This window comes from Muscardinus avellanarius (genome assembly GCF_963383645.1).
Source record: "Muscardinus avellanarius genome assembly, chromosome: 8".
NCBI lineage: Eukaryota > Metazoa > Chordata > Mammalia > Rodentia > Gliridae > Muscardinus > Muscardinus avellanarius.
This window is the reverse complement of record NC_137794.1, coordinates 89,961,942-89,981,022: the sequence shown is the minus strand read 5'-3', so window position 1 is coordinate 89,981,022 and position 19,081 is coordinate 89,961,942. Positions and strand designations below refer to the sequence as shown.

General features: G+C 40.9%; 1 protein-coding gene across 2 annotated transcripts in view; it reads right to left on the bottom strand.

Moving 5' to 3' along the window:
- PEX7 (peroxisomal biogenesis factor 7) overlaps window positions 1-18,643 on the bottom strand; it is a gene marked incomplete at its 5' end in the record, with an annotated part of 74,221 nt that extends 55,578 nt beyond the window's left edge. The window contains 5 exons of one of the 2 annotated variants that reach the window (XM_080700541.1): window positions 17-125; window positions 548-625; window positions 11,630-11,780; window positions 13,561-13,618; window positions 18,529-18,643. In XM_080700541.1, coding sequence (XP_080556667.1) covers window positions 17-125; window positions 548-625; window positions 11,630-11,780; window positions 13,561-13,618; window positions 18,529-18,643 — 511 coding nt within the window. The remainder of the gene's footprint in view (window positions 1-16; window positions 126-547; window positions 626-11,629; window positions 11,781-13,560; window positions 13,619-18,528) is intronic. The other variant, XM_080700542.1, reaches the window with a different exon arrangement.
- Between the last annotated feature and the right edge of the window lie 438 nt (window positions 18,644-19,081).

The window sequence follows — 19,081 nt, the reverse complement described above, 5'->3', positions numbered from 1 at the left end:
AAATTCAATTATTTACCTGAGGCTGAAGCAAAACAACCAGGGATGTGGGGAGACCAGATTGTGCTATAAATGACACTTTCATGGCCTCTAAAGGTACACAGAGACTTTCCAACATTTGGGTCCCACTAAAAATAAACAAACAGATCAATTACTTAAGAGAAGTAAACTGAAATGTAAGCTTATATATATATATATATATATATATATATATATATATATATATATATATACATATATATACTATATCTACAATATGCTGTATATACTTACATATATGACATACATACATATCTCAAAGACTTTTTAAAAATCTATTTTACATAATTCAAGATGCTCTTTAAAGGGCAAATTAATCAGTGCTAAGCTAATTATTAGTTTATAGCCAAAAGACTAGAAAATTTTAAATTCTAATAAATGTCTTAATATATTTTTGAAAAGAAAAGTGTCCAATTATAAGCCTGAAGAAAAATGCTTTGAAAAAGAAAAAATTTTGTAAAATTACTGAAGTAGAGAGTATTAGTTTTTAAATACAGTAGAGCTGACATACCACTTTGACCGTTTGGTCCCATGAGCCAGACACCACAAGATGTTCACCTCTGGTTTGGCTCCAATCAATACTATACACCTAGAAACAGTTGAAAGTGTTTAGAAAGCAAAACAGCATTAAGTTGAATCTTACATTTTATCTCTTCACAGATACAACCAGCTAGGACAACTAATTTACTTTGTCAAAACATTAAATAAAGTCCTACTCATTTCAACATGATATCTGAGAAATGGTCAGGTAATCCTGACCATTCTATTCTTTAGAGATAAGACTTCACTTGGCTTTAATATAATTCTACAGATTATTTCCAAATCTTTTTCACTAAAATAAATTATACACATTTTTAAGCCTACCAACAAATCACGGTTTGCAGCATTAGGAAGAAACATCAAAGCAGATTAGAAATTAGTCATCTTAGAAAGCTTTCCCAGTCAATGTTTATCAGAAAGTATTAAAATTCAATGAATTCCCCTATCTGGCCTTTCCCTTAAAAAGCTTCTAGGAAACTTGTGATCCTTTTCGATCTCTTGGTAAACAGCTTTAGGTGTTAGACACTGCTATTCCAACTCATACTCCACTTCTCTCAGTATTCAAATGAACTACCTGAAAATTTATGGAAATATTTTTCATTTGTCATCTCGTACAACAGATTAAACATAGATCACTACTATTAGCTAAGCCTAACAAAATATGTGCACGATTATACTTTATGAAAGCCACATTGATGTGGACCTTTGTTTACGCCATTAAATATGATCAGCTAGCAGGTAATTTGGGATCTTAAAACTAACTCCCACATCTATGTAAAGAACAAACGTGTAGAGTTTGCTATGGCTTAAGGAAGGGTTACTTGTTCTCTACTATCCAGAGCTATGCTAAGCCATGTTAGAGCCTAAGAGGAAAACTATATCAGTAATATTGCTCCTACAGTATTTTTGATATTTTATCACTTCGATATGAAATCTTAAAAAGTCAAACCTAGAAAAATATAGAATAGAATGGTGTTTCCTAAGAGCTTCGGGTTTTACAGGTAGAGAGATGATATTGGTTGAAGGGCACAAGATTTCAGTTATAAAATGAGTAAGTTCTAGAGTTCCAAAGCACAGAATGGCAATTATAGTTAATACTGTGCTGTATGCTTGAAATCTGCGAAGAGAGTAACATTAAATGTTCTCATCACATACATGCACACAAAATGGTGACTGTGTCAGGGGATGAATAAGTGAATTACCTCAATTGTGGGAATCAATTTCAAGGTATACCAATATCAAAACACCACACTGTATAATTAAAATAAATACAACTTTGTTTTGCCAATTATATTTCAATGAAGTTAGAAAATCATAAAAATAAAATTAAGGTTCCAAAAAGAGAATAAACATTCTACAATCTGTTCATCATGACTTTTCTGCATTGTGTTTTGTTTTTTAAAATACTGTGTTAACAGATTCTTAATCTCAATTACCAAATTTGGTGGAGGGCCCTGAAACTGTACAGCCAAGAGAGTGGCTCACACAGCACACCCTAGTCCTGGCCCGCGCACTTCTCACATTCCTATAAGAGAGAAGAGCAGTTTGAACACGAAGGGAACCACAACCCAGCAATGGAGAGCGCTCATGCAGCTAACAGAAGGAGCAGCAAAACCCAGGAGCTGCTGAGCTGAATATGAGTTACAGATAGCAAAAAGTATAGGCTTAGAAGCAATCAAAGACCTCAAGAACTAAAGAGTTTGCTTTTTACTCTCTGAATTTCTCCCTTAAAGGCCATAGAGTAATTGGTAAATGTCTTCTATAAAGGGTGATATAATAAAATTTGAGACTTTCTAGGCTATTAAGTCACTGTCGCAACTACTAAATTCAGGTCAAGTCACATACAAAAGCAGTCATTATCAAAGATTGGGCATGGTTCTGTTCCAATAAAACTTTATTTGTAAATCAAGCATAGAATCAGATTTAATGGGGCCCAGGAGTTGTAGTTTGCCAACTCCTGCTCTAGCTGATGTGCACAGTCAAAATTAACAATAAACTTCAACCACAACAAAACCCTTCTTGAGCACTGTGTACAGATGCTCTCATTAGCACCTCATGTATTTTATGTCATTTTAATCTTCATGTCTATGAAGTGGACACTATACATGGCAAGGCCCAGAGAGGTTGAGTAAGTTGTCCAAGTTTCCAAAGCCAGTGAGGTACACAGAGAAGAGTGGAACCAGGGCAGCCCAACTGCAGAGCCCACTCTTAATTGCCATGCTAGGCTGTCTGCACAGCATGCTGCTGGTATTGAGTGGTACTGAGTGAGAACCTCCACAAGGTAACCCAGAGGAAACACAGCCACGCCCCTGCTGGTATCACCCTTCACTGGAGCTACACTCCGGCCCATACAGACTCCATTTTGTTTTCCTAACTTATCCCCACCCTGTCTACTTGTGAACGTAAAGCCCTGTCTGCTTGTGAATCCACGGATGCAGCACTGTTGAGACGTGGCCACATCCAGTCTGTGAGCTAAGCCTCGCCTGCCGAGCCCCCGGTGCGCAGATGCTCCCTAACATGCACTCCACCAGTGGCTACTATTAACCCAGAACTTAAAGTAACATTAAGTAATTGCCAAAAACTGCTAGATTTTGGAGACCCCTCAAAAGCAAAACCTGAGTAATTTACGCTCATCACAATAAAAGAGGCACTCAATAATTGTTGGTTAAAATAAGTTAACCAATCAAATATATCTCCACAACTTGCATTGTTGCTGAGGACAAAGAGAGCTACTAAGACTGTCATCCTCTGCTCAGACTCTGCTGCTTCCGCACACTTCCAGCATGCTGCCTGCGTTGTCGAAACCTCTGATTTCTCATCCCTGAACACTTTAGGAGCCCTTAGAGGTTCAGAGAGAGCCCAACCCTAAAGAATGAGAGATAAGAGGTAAGAAAACTGTGCTGCTGGGAATATGCTGCCCACCACCTCATCTGTGACACAAGCAAGTGGCAAGCATTTGGTCTCTAGGACGAAGCTAAAGATGGACACGCATGTGTGCGGCTAAAAACGGAAAATAAAGAAGGAAAGAGAGGCAGCTCGACCAATAAATGCTTCATTTGCTTAGTTGGTATTTATTTATTTATTTATTTATTTTTGGTGGTACTGGGGTTCCTGGAAACCTTTCTACCTCCGGGATACACTCTCAGACCTTTTATATATATATATATATATATATATATATATATATATATATATATATATATTTTTTTTTTTTTTTCATTTAGAAACAGGGTCTCTTAAGCCAGCACGGCTGGCTTCGAACCTGCGCGATCCTCCTGTCTCCGCCTCCCAAGCGCGGGGAATTACAAGGGTGCGCCACCACGCCCGGCTTAGTTGGGTTTTTTAAAGTATTAAGACAGAAAGAAATGAAGAAGCCAGGAGCTCATCTTAAAAACAAAAAACCAAGTACAGACCTAAGTACAAGAAGGTGCTATGATGGGAGACTGGGCTTGATGCTCAGAAGAGAAGATCCAAGCAGGCCCTGAGGGATGGCTAAGATGTCAGCAGACAGAAAGCAGAGGTGAAACAGGGACCAGAGGGCATTGTGTACAAGGACATTATAAACAAATGTCCTTGTTTACATCCCTCAAGATGTAAACATTTGGTGCCCTGGGGACTAGGGTTAGTGAAAGCAAGAGAACACCAAGGTTCTGTACAACCCTGAGTGATGATGGCATAAACAAAAGTGGATGACTGGAGAAGGGAGATAATGTCTAATTTTACACAGGCTGAGCTTGAAGTGACAGCAAGACAGCCAAAAGAAAGTGTTGAGCATGAACAGGGACATTATCCTCAAGCTCTAATGGGAAGTTGCCAGTCAGAGGTATTTGAGGAGACAGATGAAAGGGATAACGGGATTTCATTCTGCCAACGTTGAGTGGATTTACTCATCCCATCATCTACTACGTAGATGGGCACAGAGGAGGGATGGCCACAGTGCTAGACAAGATCATCCCAATGAATATAATATTTTAACAGAAGAAAATACCTATAAATAAAGAAACATAAAACTTCATGTTGTGATCTTAACGTACAAAGAAAAATAAAGCAGAGTAAGGAGACTATAAAACATAAACAATGGCTAACTGGGTGATGTGTGCATGTATGTCTTCATAAGTCTTTTATCCCATTAAGATGTATGACTACAATGCACCAATAAGAAAAATCAAAGTAAAAAAAAAAACAGTAACAATAGCGGAGTGGGGTAATTTCACCATATAATGATCAGGAATGACCTCTCTAAGCAAAGACTTGAGTGGGATAAAAGACTAGACTCTTCCAATCTGATAGGAAAGGCTTCAGGTAGGGAGAAAAGGAAAAGACCTGAAGGAGGGAAAAGCTGGCCATGTCTGAGGAACAGCAAGAGTAAAGACTGAGGAGGAATAACATCCTTGGGGCCATGGTTAAAAGTCTGTTACAATTTCCCTATCAACCATAAGCTCCACTAAGATTATAGCATCTTTCTAAAGGCTCTCCTCATCCATTCTTATTTATTTCCAATCCATTATCCATATTATATAAAAAATAATATTTATAAGCCAGGCGTGGGAGCACATGCCTGTATTTCTAGTTACTAGGGAGTCACAGGCAGGAGAATCACAAGTTTCCAGGCCAGATGGGGCAATGTAACAAGACCCTATCTCAAACCAAAATAAAGAGGGCTAAAGGTAGCTCAGTCGTGGAATGACTGCCTATCATGTGTGAGGCCCTGAGTTTGATCCCCAGTACTGCAAAAAAAGGAAAAAGAAGAATTTATAAATATATATTAATGTCTTTCCCCTGCACAAGGCCTTTCAGTGGTTTTATACGATGGCTCTTTCAGCTTGTCATCTTCACTCAACCTTATATGAGATTCATCCATGTTGAGTCCTACCACCCAAAGGTCAAAATCATGCAAAGCTATGCATGACTTAGCAGTGCATGACTTGGGAATTTTTATGTAGTAAAACTAAAATGAAAAGCAAATATAAGAAGAAATTTAGGCTAGTGGTTACTTGTGGGAAGAAGGAGGGAGAATAGGATTAGAAAAGGGAACTGCCATGATATAGGTGATATTTTATTTCTTAAACTAGGTGGTAAAGAACATGCAAGTGCTCAGTATGTTATTTTTACACCTTACATTTATATGTATGAACTACTTCTAAGCAATATGTGTGTGTGTGTGTGTGTGTGTGTGTGTGTGTGTGTGTGTGTTACCAGGGATGGAAACTAGGGCCACTGTATCTCCGAGCTACACCCCCAGCCCTATTTTTTTAGTCTTTTTACTTTTGAAACAGGGACTCAATGAGTTGCGAAGCGCCTCGCTAAGTAGCTGAGGCTGTCCTAAGAACTGCGATCCTCGGATTACAAGCATGCACCACCACCCATCACACCCGGCTTCTAAGAAAATTGTTAAAAATCCTCAGTGATTTCCAACTGATCTGAGTACTCGGCCAGATGCTGACGGTCCCAGGCCCACAGGCTCCAGCCGCCCTTCGCCCGTGGATGGTGCTCTTTCCTTTGCCTCTCCGGCTTCATGCCCTGCCTCTCCACCCGAATAGCTCATTCCTACTCTCCCTTCTGGCTCAAGGATGTTTCCCCTCCTCCTTCACAGACAGGACCGCCCTGGCACAGCACTGTCCATTCGCAGCGCTTACCATGCTCCACATGAGGTAACCAGCGGCCTCAGGCCCTGTCCCCAGACAGGCCCAGGGCGCCTGACTTGTTCCTCTTCCCAGGACCCTGAACACAGTAGTTAAAATGCCTTCGCAGGAAGGAACAGAGAAACAAAACTGGATGAAAAGCCCATCTCAACTTGGATTGCTCTTCCATCTCATTCTCAATTTCCCCTTGTACTCTCTGACTCTGAGTAGACACGGCAAGTGGTCAAATTAAATAGAAAAAGGAAGAGAAATACACAGTACCTGATTTTATGTTTTAAAAGCAGGGTCCTCTAAAGGCCTATCTTACCAAAATTACTCTTGGCAGAGGTGAAAAAAAATTAATTGGGAAATGGAAAAACAGAAGAAGAAACACTGAACAGTATTTTTTGCTGCTTTATGAAATCTGAACTTCATCCGAATCACTTTGAGGACAAATGTTATTGCTGAAACCAATTCCCAAAGAGTTCATTTTTAATCTACTGTAAAGTAATACCCTTTTAAGTTGGTCTATTTAATTAAAAACTATCAAATAAAAACTATGCCCAGAAATTTCATACTTATCTGTATCAATGCAAAAGAATACTGACTTTTAATTACTGAATAATTAGAAATGGTTACATATTTTCTTTTAATATGAAACGAATTTAAAAAATCAGTATGGAAATTAAAAAAAACTACAAAGAACAGTATAAAGAACCCCCAAGTACCTATTGCACACTTTTATAACTATCAACATTTTGTCCATCTTGTTTCATCTGCCCCATCATTGATTGAACGACTGCTGGAGCATTTTACAGCTTCCCCGGGTAATACCTGAACCCTGTCTGAAAAGCACTGGATTAAAACAAGCATCTTTTTCATTTTAAATACTATGACTTCAATGTCTGAATTATAGTTTAGTCCTATCTAATAGCTAATACTTTAGAAGTAGATTAATTGAAAAATGGGTAATACCCATCTACGTGTATCCGGCTTTTGGCTCACAGTGTGTGGCCCCAAATCTATACAATCTATCTTTCTCTTGACTTTTCAAAGCATAAAGTCCAACCCTCTAGCAAGGCATTCAAGGCCCATCTGTAAATGGCCCTTATCCATCTTCTTTACCCCAGGTCCACCACACACGTGCTATGGTCCAGTTACACCAGAGGACTTGAGGTTGCCTGAGCAGGCTGGGCGCCTTCGCAGATCTTAACCTGTAGAGGCTCCTCTCCACCAGATGTCATTTTCCCTTCAGGCTGCCTAGCAAACTACTAACCACCTAAGAGTCAGCTCAGTGGCACCTCTTTTTGACAGCCGCTGGTTCTCCTGCATTCCTTCTAGACATTTCAACATTGATCAAATCATATTAAATGGTTTTCTTCATGGCCCAGAACTAATGCTATAAATAAGCACCTGGGTCTTATTCATGCCTGCATCTTTAATGACTAACACATGACTGGCACATAATATATGCTTCCTAGATAAGCAAGTCTAGCTCTTTTAGTACAAGTTCAAATTTAAAGTACTGATCAATGTCCTCCAAAAGTGAATGCTTTTAAAACGTAAGGATTGGAAAGTGGTAATACACATTACATTCTATTAGCAATAAAATCCAAAAAAAAGAGAAGTGATTCAAGTGATACCTAACTAGCAACTATTTTCTTCTATAAATGCAAGTTTTAAACTACTATTTAAAATTGTAATAAAATCTTACTGCAGTACCCTCAGCATGAGTAAATATGCAAACAGAAATATTCTAATTTTTTAAAGAGGAAAGAAAGGATGAAGAAAAGAGAAAAGAGAAAGTGTCAGGAAAAAAGGAAGGAAAAATGTCCTTTCGTTGACAAATTTGCTGTGCAGTTTAAAATGTAGACATGTACAGAAAGTGGCCACATTTGTGTTAAATGTATGACTGGCTGTCATTTTATACTAATATTTTTATTGGTACCCATATCATTAAAGACTTCTCAGCTTCCATTATTACGAAAGGATAAATAATTGATTCATTTTTCAGGTAAACAAGATTTTAACCATATCATTACTATAAAACATGTAGTTACATAGTAGTTTCTCTGCCGGGAGAGGTGGCACACACTTGTAATCCCAGCATTTGAGAGACTGAGACAGGAGGATAGTGATTTGAGGGCAGCCTCAGCTGCTACTTAGTGAGGCTCTTTGCAACTCAGTGAGACCCTGTTTTAAAATAAAGAATAAAAAATAGGGCTGGGGGTGTAGCTCGGAGGTAGAATGCCGTTGGGTTCCATCCCCAATACCGCAAAGAAAGAAAAAAAAACATAGTAGTTTCTCCACAACAGGATAATAATAGTTGCATGTTTAGTTCAAATATAAGTTTTCTATAAACAATGCTTAAAAACTTTAATGAATTGTGTGTGCATACGTGTGTGTGTGTGTGTGTGTGTGTGTGTGTGTGTTTTACTGGAGAAAGAACCCAGGAGCATTCTATGTCTAAGCTATACCCTCAACCCTTTTTATTTTTTATCTTGAAACAGGATATGATATGATAAGTTGCTGAGGGTTTTACTAAGTTGCCAAGGCTGGCCTTGAACTTGCAATCCTTATGATTCAGCCTCCTAGAAGAACTGGCACGCAACACCACATCCACCTTGATGCTACATCATCTTTAAAGTCACTTTAACTCTCTGGGTAGCCTGGGCCTAGGTTGTGACGACATGGTTAAATGCGCCAAAAAGGTCAGCATCATCGATAAACACAGGACCCGCTAAGGTACCTCCCTCCCTCCAGAAAATGTTGAAGAAAATTGCAATCAGCTGGCCTGCCAAATACACTGGCTCCTACTATGGCAGAAGCAGGATAAAGAAAAGAGCTGTAGGGACCTAGCATTGTGGGTCCTTTGTGAAAATTGGCTGGTGGTACCTGGACCTACAACAAAACTTTTACCATCACAGTCAAGTCTGCCATCAGAAGGCTGAAGCACTGAAAGACCAGTAGAAGCTCATTCATTTGGGCTATCCTACAGCCTATCATAAATGAGCTAATTCATGTAAAAAAAACACCTTACCTTATTCTTGATAGAACCGTGCTGCACATCATTAAGGTAGAGAAACAAAATTTTCAATTCAACTTTTTTTCTACTTCTTGCTGAACTTTTAAATTTTTTCCTGTTCTCCCGTTCCTAATATATATTAATTAGTAGGCTAAATCAAGGTGTGCTATGGGGCGCAAAAGACACAATGGCCTCTGCAGACATCAGTAGACAACAGGGAAGACTCCAATCTCTGCTTTGATGTTAAGTTTAGAAGCCAGGCATACTGATAATATGTTTGTGCTTTCCTTTCATTTCACCAAGACCTTCATTCTTCAAGGCCTAATATATACATAAATCTTGGATTTCTCCTTTTTGCTTCATCTAAAAATCTGAAAATTGATTGCTGGACATTTCTTACAAGTAATCAAGTAGTAAAATGGGTAATCAGAATTTCTAACATGTTTTACATTTTTCTAACCCCATTAAAAAAGCAAATAGTAATAATAATAATAGTAATAATAATAATAACAACAACAACAACAACAACTTATATTTATTCAGCACTGGCTCTGGTCCAACCACCCACAATGACCCTATGATACAAGATACTACTATGTTTAATTTAGGGGTGAAGAAACTTGGATTTAGGAAAGATAACTAACTCAAAGTCACACCTGATAAATTACCAGAGCTAGGACTCTAGCCCAAGGTTGACCAAAACCAGGATGTTCTTTCTTATTAGATACTCTTCCATGGGGAAACTGACCCATTGTTCGTTACTCTATAACATAGCTTCCCCAAACACATCATTGGAAAAATATTCAAATGTCTATGTTCATTTACTTACTAATTTATTCAGTAAGCATTATTAGCCTCTCAAAACTGTCATTTAACCTGAAATCCTTTTACATGCTTCTCAGTATCTGGTATATGAAATGGGCCAAATGCGTCCCCCCAAAATTCATGTGCTGAAATCCTAACCACTGATACAACTGCTGGGATCCAGACTTCACACGAGCGCCCCCTGCCGACAGCCCCGCTGCCCTGGAAGGCATGAAAGGACAACAAGGAGGAATCTGCAGAGGGATCCAAGATCAGTGCCAGCAGGGACCAGCAGGATGATGGTAACGTGTTTACTGGAGGCTTGAGCTAGGATACAAGCAAGAAAGATCTGACTGGATATTTGTGTTCAATTTAGGGAAGCTATAGACTACACAATTTAGCGAGGCCCTCAACAACTTAGCAATACCCTGTTTGTTTGTTTTTTGTTTTGTTTTGTTTTGTTTTTTGGGGTGTGTGTGTGTGTGTGTGTGTGTGTCTGTGTCTGTGTGTGTGTCTGTGTTACTGGGAACAGAACCCAGGGGCCTTCAACCTCTGAGCTATACTCCCAGAGCTATTTTATATTTTATTTGGAAACAGGGTCTCACTTAGTTGCTGAGAGCCTTAATAAGTAGCTGAGACAGGCTTCAAACCTGTGTGATCCTCCTGCCTCAGCCTCCCAGGAACTGGGATTACAAGCATGTGTATCACACCCAGCTTAGCAATACCCTGTTTTGAAATAAAAAAGAAAATAGGACTTTAAGCTCAGAGGCAGCATGGCCCTGGATTCAATCTGGAACCAAGGATTAATAACTATTATCATCAAGGATATGAAAATTACAATAGTGCCTATGATGGTGACCAAAACTATACGGCTATGGTGGGGATGACTGTGCTGGGTGTAACTAACTACAGATACGAATAGGGATGTGCAGACTACGGTAGTCAACAGAGTGCTTATGGCAAGGCATCTCGGGGAGGGGGCAACCACCAAAATAGTGACCAGCTGCACTAAAGGAGGAGACTGGAGAACACAGCGATGCTGAAGAGACCATCTTGCAGGACAACACTGAAGACTGGTCTTCTGTTGATCTAAGGTGATTATTTTGTAAAAGACTTTCTAGTGCCCGAGACACAACTGCCCAACCGTGTACAGACACCAATTCGTTTTCTTTGCTTTTACTTTGTCCTTGTGTTTGTTATGACTCAGTATGGATTTGTTTATTCTTAAAATTCTCAGGAACCTCACAGAGGCCTAAGGACAATCTTGTGATTCCTCTGTGAAAAGTCCACCTACCTCTAAAGGTACTACCTGGAAGGCACAGTCTCAATGGTGTAAAGAAGACGATAGGCCTCTCTGGAGGAAATGAGGACACAATAGACTATTGGAGGCGCTTGCACTGCCTAATGAGAAGCCTGGCCTTTCTCTTCTCTCCCAGCTCCTGAGACCAAGAGATATTTTACTCTAAATAATCAGATAATAAGTGACATCTAACATGTATAAAAAACACTGAAGTTTAAACTTGTCCCCTGAGAACATCTCCCCAAAATAGATTTCAAAGTCTAAGAAAGAAAAACAGTTAGCCTAGATAGATTCCCTTCCTACCTCCTGAGTGTGCTCTTTATAGACCTGTAGTGGTCCTGTGGCCTTGGCAGTATCCCACAGCTGCAGTGAGCCATCGCCGCTACAGGTGATAAGGACGTGTTCATTGTTCTCACTCCAAGTCACGTCAAACAATCCATCGTTCCAGTCAAAGCTACGCCAGAATAATTGAGACAAAAGAAAACAAAAACTTACATAGGCAGCTGAACGGTTCTAAAGATCTGGGACATTTTCTTAGTTCATCATATATTTTTTTTTCATGGTGCTGGAGATTGAACCCGGGGCCTGGTGTCTGTGAGGCAACTGCTCTGCCACTGAGCTACATTCCTAGCCCCAGCTTATCACAGATCATCACACACATTACCTCGTGTGATCTTTACAACTCCAGAGGTAAGTAAAACAGGTATTTGATAGACATGGAAACAAGTTCAGAAACACTTACGGAATAGCCCACATATTACAGGCAGAAAACTGCAAAGATGATTTAAAATTAGGTCCCCCAACCACTACTATGCAACTATTTACATGCCGGCACGCTGCCATACATGGGTACCCACTGGTTTGTGACTTCTAGGATGGGCCAGCAGGCACTTCAAAATACTATTTAGTCCAATAATTTCAACTTGTTCCATAAATCTGTCACTTGGACTATACACAGGTAGTTATTTTCTGGCAGAATTTCTGTTCTTTTCTCTACCTTTGATTGGCCCTCCTGACAGACTTGAATCCAACAGTCAGACATGGAAGTCAGACATAGAGAGGAAGAGAGGCCTTGGACAGTCCATGAGATGGGTACTTAGTTCCTGCCTGCATAAACCTAAACTACAATAAGATAACAAAGACGGGCAGCATCGCATGGTATACTAACGAGCTCACCTTGTTTTCATTTACATTTTATAATTTACAAATGGAAACTAAAGAAGCAGCTTTGAAGGAAATAGGGCAAAATTTTAACAACAACAATAATTTCTATACTAGGCAATGCTAAAGTTCCTTTTATATTGAAAATTAAAACATCTTACTAGTCCAGGCGTGATGGCGCACGCTTATAATTCCAGCACTGGGGAGGCTGAGAACTGAGGCTCACAGTTTGCAGACGGCCTCAGCTACTTAGTGAGGCCCTCCGCAACTTAGTGAGACCCTGTTTCAAAATAAAGAATAAAAAATAGAGCTGGGGGTGTAACTAGGAGGTAGAATGCCCCTGGGTTCCATTCCCAGTACTGCAAAAAAAAAAAAAAATCTTATTAGCAGGTGTGGTGGTGCATACCTGTAATCCCAGTATTTGGGAGACTGAGACAGAAAGATTGTAATTTTGAGGTCAACCTCATCAATTTAGTGATACTGTTTCAAAATAAAAAATAAAAAGGGCTGGAGGTGTGGCTTACATGTCTCCCTGGATTCAATCCCCAGAAACAAAAACAAGAAAGAAAAAAGAAAACATCTTACTAATCAAAGAGACTCAAAAAGCAGTGTGTAATGGCACACGCTTATCATCCCAGTACTTGGGAGGCTGAGACAGGAGGATTGCAGGTTCACAGACAGCCTCAGCTACTTAGTGAGGCCCTCCACAACTTAGTGAGACCCTGTTTCAAAATAAAGAATAAAATATAGGTCTGGGGGTATAGCTCAGAGGTAGAATGCCCCTGGGTTCAATCCCCAGTACCACAAAAAAAAAAAAAAAATCTGAGATAAGACGGGCACAGTGGATACCAGTAATCCCAGCAACTCAGAAGTTTGAGGCAAGAGGATTCCAAGTTTGAGGCTAGACTAATATAGACCCTATCTTAAAATAAAAATTAAAAAGCTGGGAATGTAGCTCAGTGGTAAAGTGCTCCTGGGTTCAATTCCTAGCACCACAAACAAAGACTCAAAGCCTAATTATAATTTTAATAGCAACACATAATATACATGCTTAATAATTAAAACCACCTTACCTTCTAAAAATTCTAAGCCCAGATTCATGTTGATCCAATATTAGTAGGGTTCCACAGCCTAAAGAGGGAAAGAGTCAAGGTCATGCAGTTGAACGTGCTAGGTAAAATCTATCAAGGAAGTATCAAGCACTGAGTACCTGATGTTACTACCACAAATCTCTCCCTAGTTATTGGGACTCTGCAAACAAAAGGATTAGAATTGTGCTACTTATGTTTTTCATATTGCGCTTCAACCATTGAGTATGCAAATTCTCTTTCCACTTGTAGTCAGAATGCAAACACAGCATTAACAAAGGGAGAGATAGTAGGCAAGGTGCTGGGCACTCAAATCTTCCAAAGAGATGTTGTCAACCCTACTGAAGGATGAGAAACATCAGGCTTACAGATCCCAGAACTTTGGCCCTTCTACTAAATCACCCTGCCTTGACAATAAATGTCAAATACATCCAACGTGCAACTTTAAAATATGGAGAAATACCAAATACTTGAGAGTAAAGTGCTGAAAACAATATTAGTACCAGTTGACTACCAGCAATGAATTATTTTTACAAAAAAATATGTATTTTTAAAAGTCATATTTATCAGCAGGCACAGCGGTGCATGCCTATAATCCTAGTACTTGAGAAGCTGAGACAGGAGGATCACAGGTTAGAAGCCAGCCTGGGCAACTTAGTGAGATACTGTTTCAGAACAAAAAATAACAAGGGCTAGGAGTGTGGCTTAGCGGTAGAACTCCCCTGGGTTCCATTCCCTCCTCCAACAAAAACCTTATTCTTATCTTTTTTTTTTTTTTTTTAATTTTATTTTATTGGTGCACTGTATTCATACATCATAGTGGGATACAAACTTTTGTAGACATACATGCACACATCGCCCAGTCAGCCCCCACCCGATCCCCACCCCATTCTCTCCCCATCCCTCCCTCCCATGCTTGGCTTAGTGGTTGACATCTAGTATTATAGCAATTTATCCAAAATTAAAAATGATAATCTCACATAACAGTTTCATTTGTCTGATACCAAGCTTTTGATGACTTAAATATAACATTTCAATATTTCTTTTTGCTTTCTTTCTTACCAGAGAATATTTTTTTCTTTTTTTTTAGGTGAAACTTTCATATATTTATTTTTCAGAAAAAAATCTATCCTGATATGGAATATGGACTCTAGATACCCAAAACAATCTCGAAGCAAAAACAAAGCTAGAAGATGTATATTTTCTGATTCCAAACCATATAAAGCTACAATAATTGAAACAGTGTAGTACTGTTCTAAAGGCAGATATATAGACCATTGGAGTTAAATACAAGCCTAGAGCTAACTTCTTCCCTATATTGTCAAGTTATTTTTGACAAGGTTTCCACGAAGATTTGGTGGTGGAAATTAATAATCTTTTAACTAAATATTGTTGAAAAATAATAATTACATGGAAAAGAATAAAATTGGACCCTTACCTAATCCCACATACAAGTATTAACTCAAACTAGATAAAAGACCTAAATATAAATCTTAAGACTATAAACTTTTAGGAGAAAATCTGGGTCATAAAACCTCACAACATTGAAATTGGCAGTGATTTCTTGGATATGATTTCAATGGCACAGGCAACAGAAGAATATACAAACTCCCTAAAAAATAAAAGAAAATATTGTATATCCAAAGACAATGTAAACAGAGTTAACAGTTACTAATAGAATTGGATAAAATATTTCCAAATGCTATATCTGAAGGTATATTAATATTCCAACTAGAAATCCTAAAAATTAACAACAATAAAGGCAAACAATACAACTTAGAGATAGGTAAAAGACTAACATAAATAATGAATCTCCACAGATAACCAATCTTAGTTGTCTGTTGGATGGAAACTCTTGTTTCTCTGGTTCTGGTGAGTGTTACCTATTTCCTCTTTGTAGTTAATCTCTTTGAGTATTTTCTCTAGCGCTGGTTTTGAAGACATAAATTCCTTCAGTTTCTGTTTGTCATGGAAGCTTCTTATTTCTCCATCTAATTTGATAGAAAGTTTTGCTGGATAGGAAATTTTTGGCTGGAAGTTGTTTTCTTTCAGAGTTTGGAATATGTTACTCCAAGCCCTTCTGGCTCTCATGACTTGGTTTGGGAAGTCTGGAGTGATTCTAATTGGTTTGCCTCTGAATGTCACTTGGCCCTTTGTTTTTGTTGCCTTTAAGATTCTCTGCTTGGCTTCCACATTGGTCATTTTGACAATTATATGGCGTGGGGATCCTCTTCTCGGATCCTGTCTAAAGGGAGTTCTATAAGTTTCCTGGATCTGTGTATCAACCTCTTGTTCTATATTTGGAAAATTTTCTGCTATTACTTCCTTGAAGAGATTGTTGATCCCTTTGGTATCACTTTCTTTTCCCTCCTCTATTCCAATTATTCTTAGGTTAGCTCTCTTAAGATGGGCCCATATTTCTTCAATGTCAGATTCCAGCTGTTGGATATCTTTTTCTAGATTAGAAACTATGCATTCATTTTTGGATTGCTCATCTTCTAAGAGTGAGATTCTGTTCTCCATGTGGTCTAATCGGTTGTTTGTGCTTTGAATTGAGGCCTTTACTTCATTAATTGCATCCTTTATCTCTTTTTGGCTCTCTCTGAGTTCTTTTCGAAGCACCTCTATTATTTCTACAGTTATTTTCCTGATTTGATCTTCTAGAAATCTCTGATTTTCTGTTTTATCAGGTTCTGATGTTGTGGGGTTGTGCACATTCATTACTCCAGTGTTATTCTTCTTTCCCATGATTTCGGAGGTTTGTGCCTTCTCTGGGTTCTTCCCTTGGGTCACTATGGCTTCACTTAAGGTGCTCTGGATCTCGAGTCTGTATTATCTCAGACCCTACTACTCCTTTACTGGGTTGTATCACAGAGTCTCCGACCCAGGGAGTCGATAGAGGCTGCTTTAAACTATGGGGGTGCCAGGTTGCACGCTCTCCTATGGTGTGATATCTCTGCCACCACCACTCCCTCACTGGGTCAAGTCCCAGGAGGCACAATACTGGGATTTCTCCTCTGTGGCCCGCAATTTGACTCACTGTTCTTGAGTACGTAGATGTAGCTGTACTGGACTCGGTGAATTCACTGCTGCTGCCGCCGCCGGTGGCAATATGGCGCCTCTGCCACGCCCTCGGCCATGAGGCTGGCGTGTTTTTTCTTCTCTGGTTTTGATTTCCACTCTGAATCCCTGCAGCGTGTGCTGAGCTCAGCCACTGGGAGCTTTAAATGCTGTCTGCGCCGAAAGATCCCGCCTGGCTGTTCCGCATCGGCTCACCTCGGCTTGCTGTAGCCGTCCGCTGAGTTCGCCGCTGCCGCCGGCAGTATGGTGCTGCTGCCGCGTCCTCGGGCGCGTGTGTCTCCTCTGTGGCCCTGAGCTCTGTTCTCAGTCCGCTTTCTCTCTGGAGCCTGGTGGTTTTTTTGTTTTTCTGGTGATGGTGTTTTCTGGCTATGAAAGGCGCTCTTTTTGTGGTAATGGAGATTGGTTGTTAGCGGGACTCTTAAGCCCCGCTTTTCTCGGTCGCCATCTTCCCGGAAGTCTTATTCTTATCTTTATAGAAACCGAGGGGGGAGTCTTCTACTAAACATGATTTATTTATTTATTTATTTATTTATTTATTTTTGCAGTACTGGGGATGGAACCCCGGGGCATTCTACCTCTGAGTGACACCCCCAGCCCTATTTTTTATTCCTTATTTTGAAACAGGGTCTCACTGAGTTGCAAAGGGCCTAAGTAGATGAAGCTGTCGGCAAACCGCGATCCTCCTGTCTCAGCCTCCCAAATGATTTTTTTTTAAAACACCAATTCCTTTTAAGGAGTTTCTGCAGAAGATTTAAAGTAATATTTCAAACTTATAAGCATTTTCTACCTATCTACTTGGTGGGCAAGGGGTAGAAAAATGAATGTGCCAACACTAAGAGCTAATGGTGAAAATATAAGAAAATAAGTCTTTTTCTCCCTCTGAGTTTTAGAAATCACATTTTTTCCCGACTGTAGGCCTGAACAATTACTACAGTTCCCTGACATTATTCCATAACTTGCTGTATGCTCTAGCAGTGTGTAAGCAATAGTGGGGTATGAATCAAAAGAAAGTGCTAAAACCGGACCCACACCTGTCAGTCCCCAGCCAATCACAGTTACCTTGAGCCTCTAACAAATGTTGCAAATGTATGCATTTCCCGGGACACAACAAAAGGTAAGGGCAGAACTTGATAACATTTCAAGTTAGCATGAGCTGGAAAATTCCCAGCCTCTGCTGAGGTACATCCTTCTAACCCACGAGTTTCTGCTAGGTGCTTGCACTAGGATGACCCTCAGACTCCTCCAAGTGCTGCCGGGCTGGTCCAGCCGGTCAGATGAGCCAGGCAGGTTCAGCCCGCTATCCGCACGTGTGTGTGCGTGTGTGTCGGCACTGCCAATGCGATCTTCAGGAACTAGGATCCGGCCTCCTAGGCCACTTCCACCCTGGAAGAGCAAAGACCGACAGCCCGTCCAGTGTGTTTTGTGTGGGTGCGCGAGCTCGTCCAGTGTGTTGTGTGTGTGTGTGCACTCTTTGTGTGCACGCGTGACGGCACTGCCAATGCGATCTTCAGGAACTAGGATCCGGGCTCCTGGGCCACTTCCACCCTGGAACCGGCAAAGACCGACAGCTCGTCCAGTGTGTGTTTTGTGTGTGTGCACGAGCTCGTCCAGTGTGTTGTGTGTGTGTGTGCACTCTGTGTGTGCACGCGTGACGGCACTGACAATGCGATCTTCAGGAACAAGGGCTCGGGCTCCCAGGCCACTTCCACCCTGCAAGTGCAAAGACCGACAGCTCGTCCAGCGCGACTCCCAGGCTGGGCGAGCCTGCAGAGCGGGGCGGGGGTCCCTCTGCTTCCCCCTGGCGTTGGCTGGCGGCGCCGCCTACTCCACTCTCGCCGGCGCTCGGCGGCGCCAAGTCCCACCCCGCCTCACCCGTGATGCCGTAGTTCTGCGCGGCGGCGCAGGCCAGGCGGCCCGGCAGGTACGGCGAGAACTCGGCGGCGTAGCCGTGGCGGCCGGGCACCCGCAGCGCCCGCGCCGCGCTCATGCCGCCCGCAGCCTCCCGCCGCCGCCCGGGCCGCGGAGACCGAGCCCGGGGGAAGCGCACGGAGGCAACTCGCAGGGCGAAGTTAGAGGTTCAGGAAGAGCAGGCGGAAGTGAGAACGCCGGGACCGGAGTCCTGGATTCCGATTGGTCCGCATGTGAAAGGGCGGTGACGCCCGCAGAGGCCATTTTTGTTTTGGGCAAAGTAAATCTGATTTGCGCCGGCTTAAATGATCTAGACTTAACTGGGAAGGGATCTAGGGCTAGGTACTCTCGGGCAGCTATTGTTGCTGCACTTCAGCTTCCGCTGCAGGCCAACCCCTAGTTTTTATTAAGTCTTTGAGTTTTAGAAAGACTACATCAGAAAAGTTTTCTGATGTTTATCGAATGAGCTAAGTTACAGCAAACGCTGATAACCACTTAGTGAAAACCAAAAGGCATT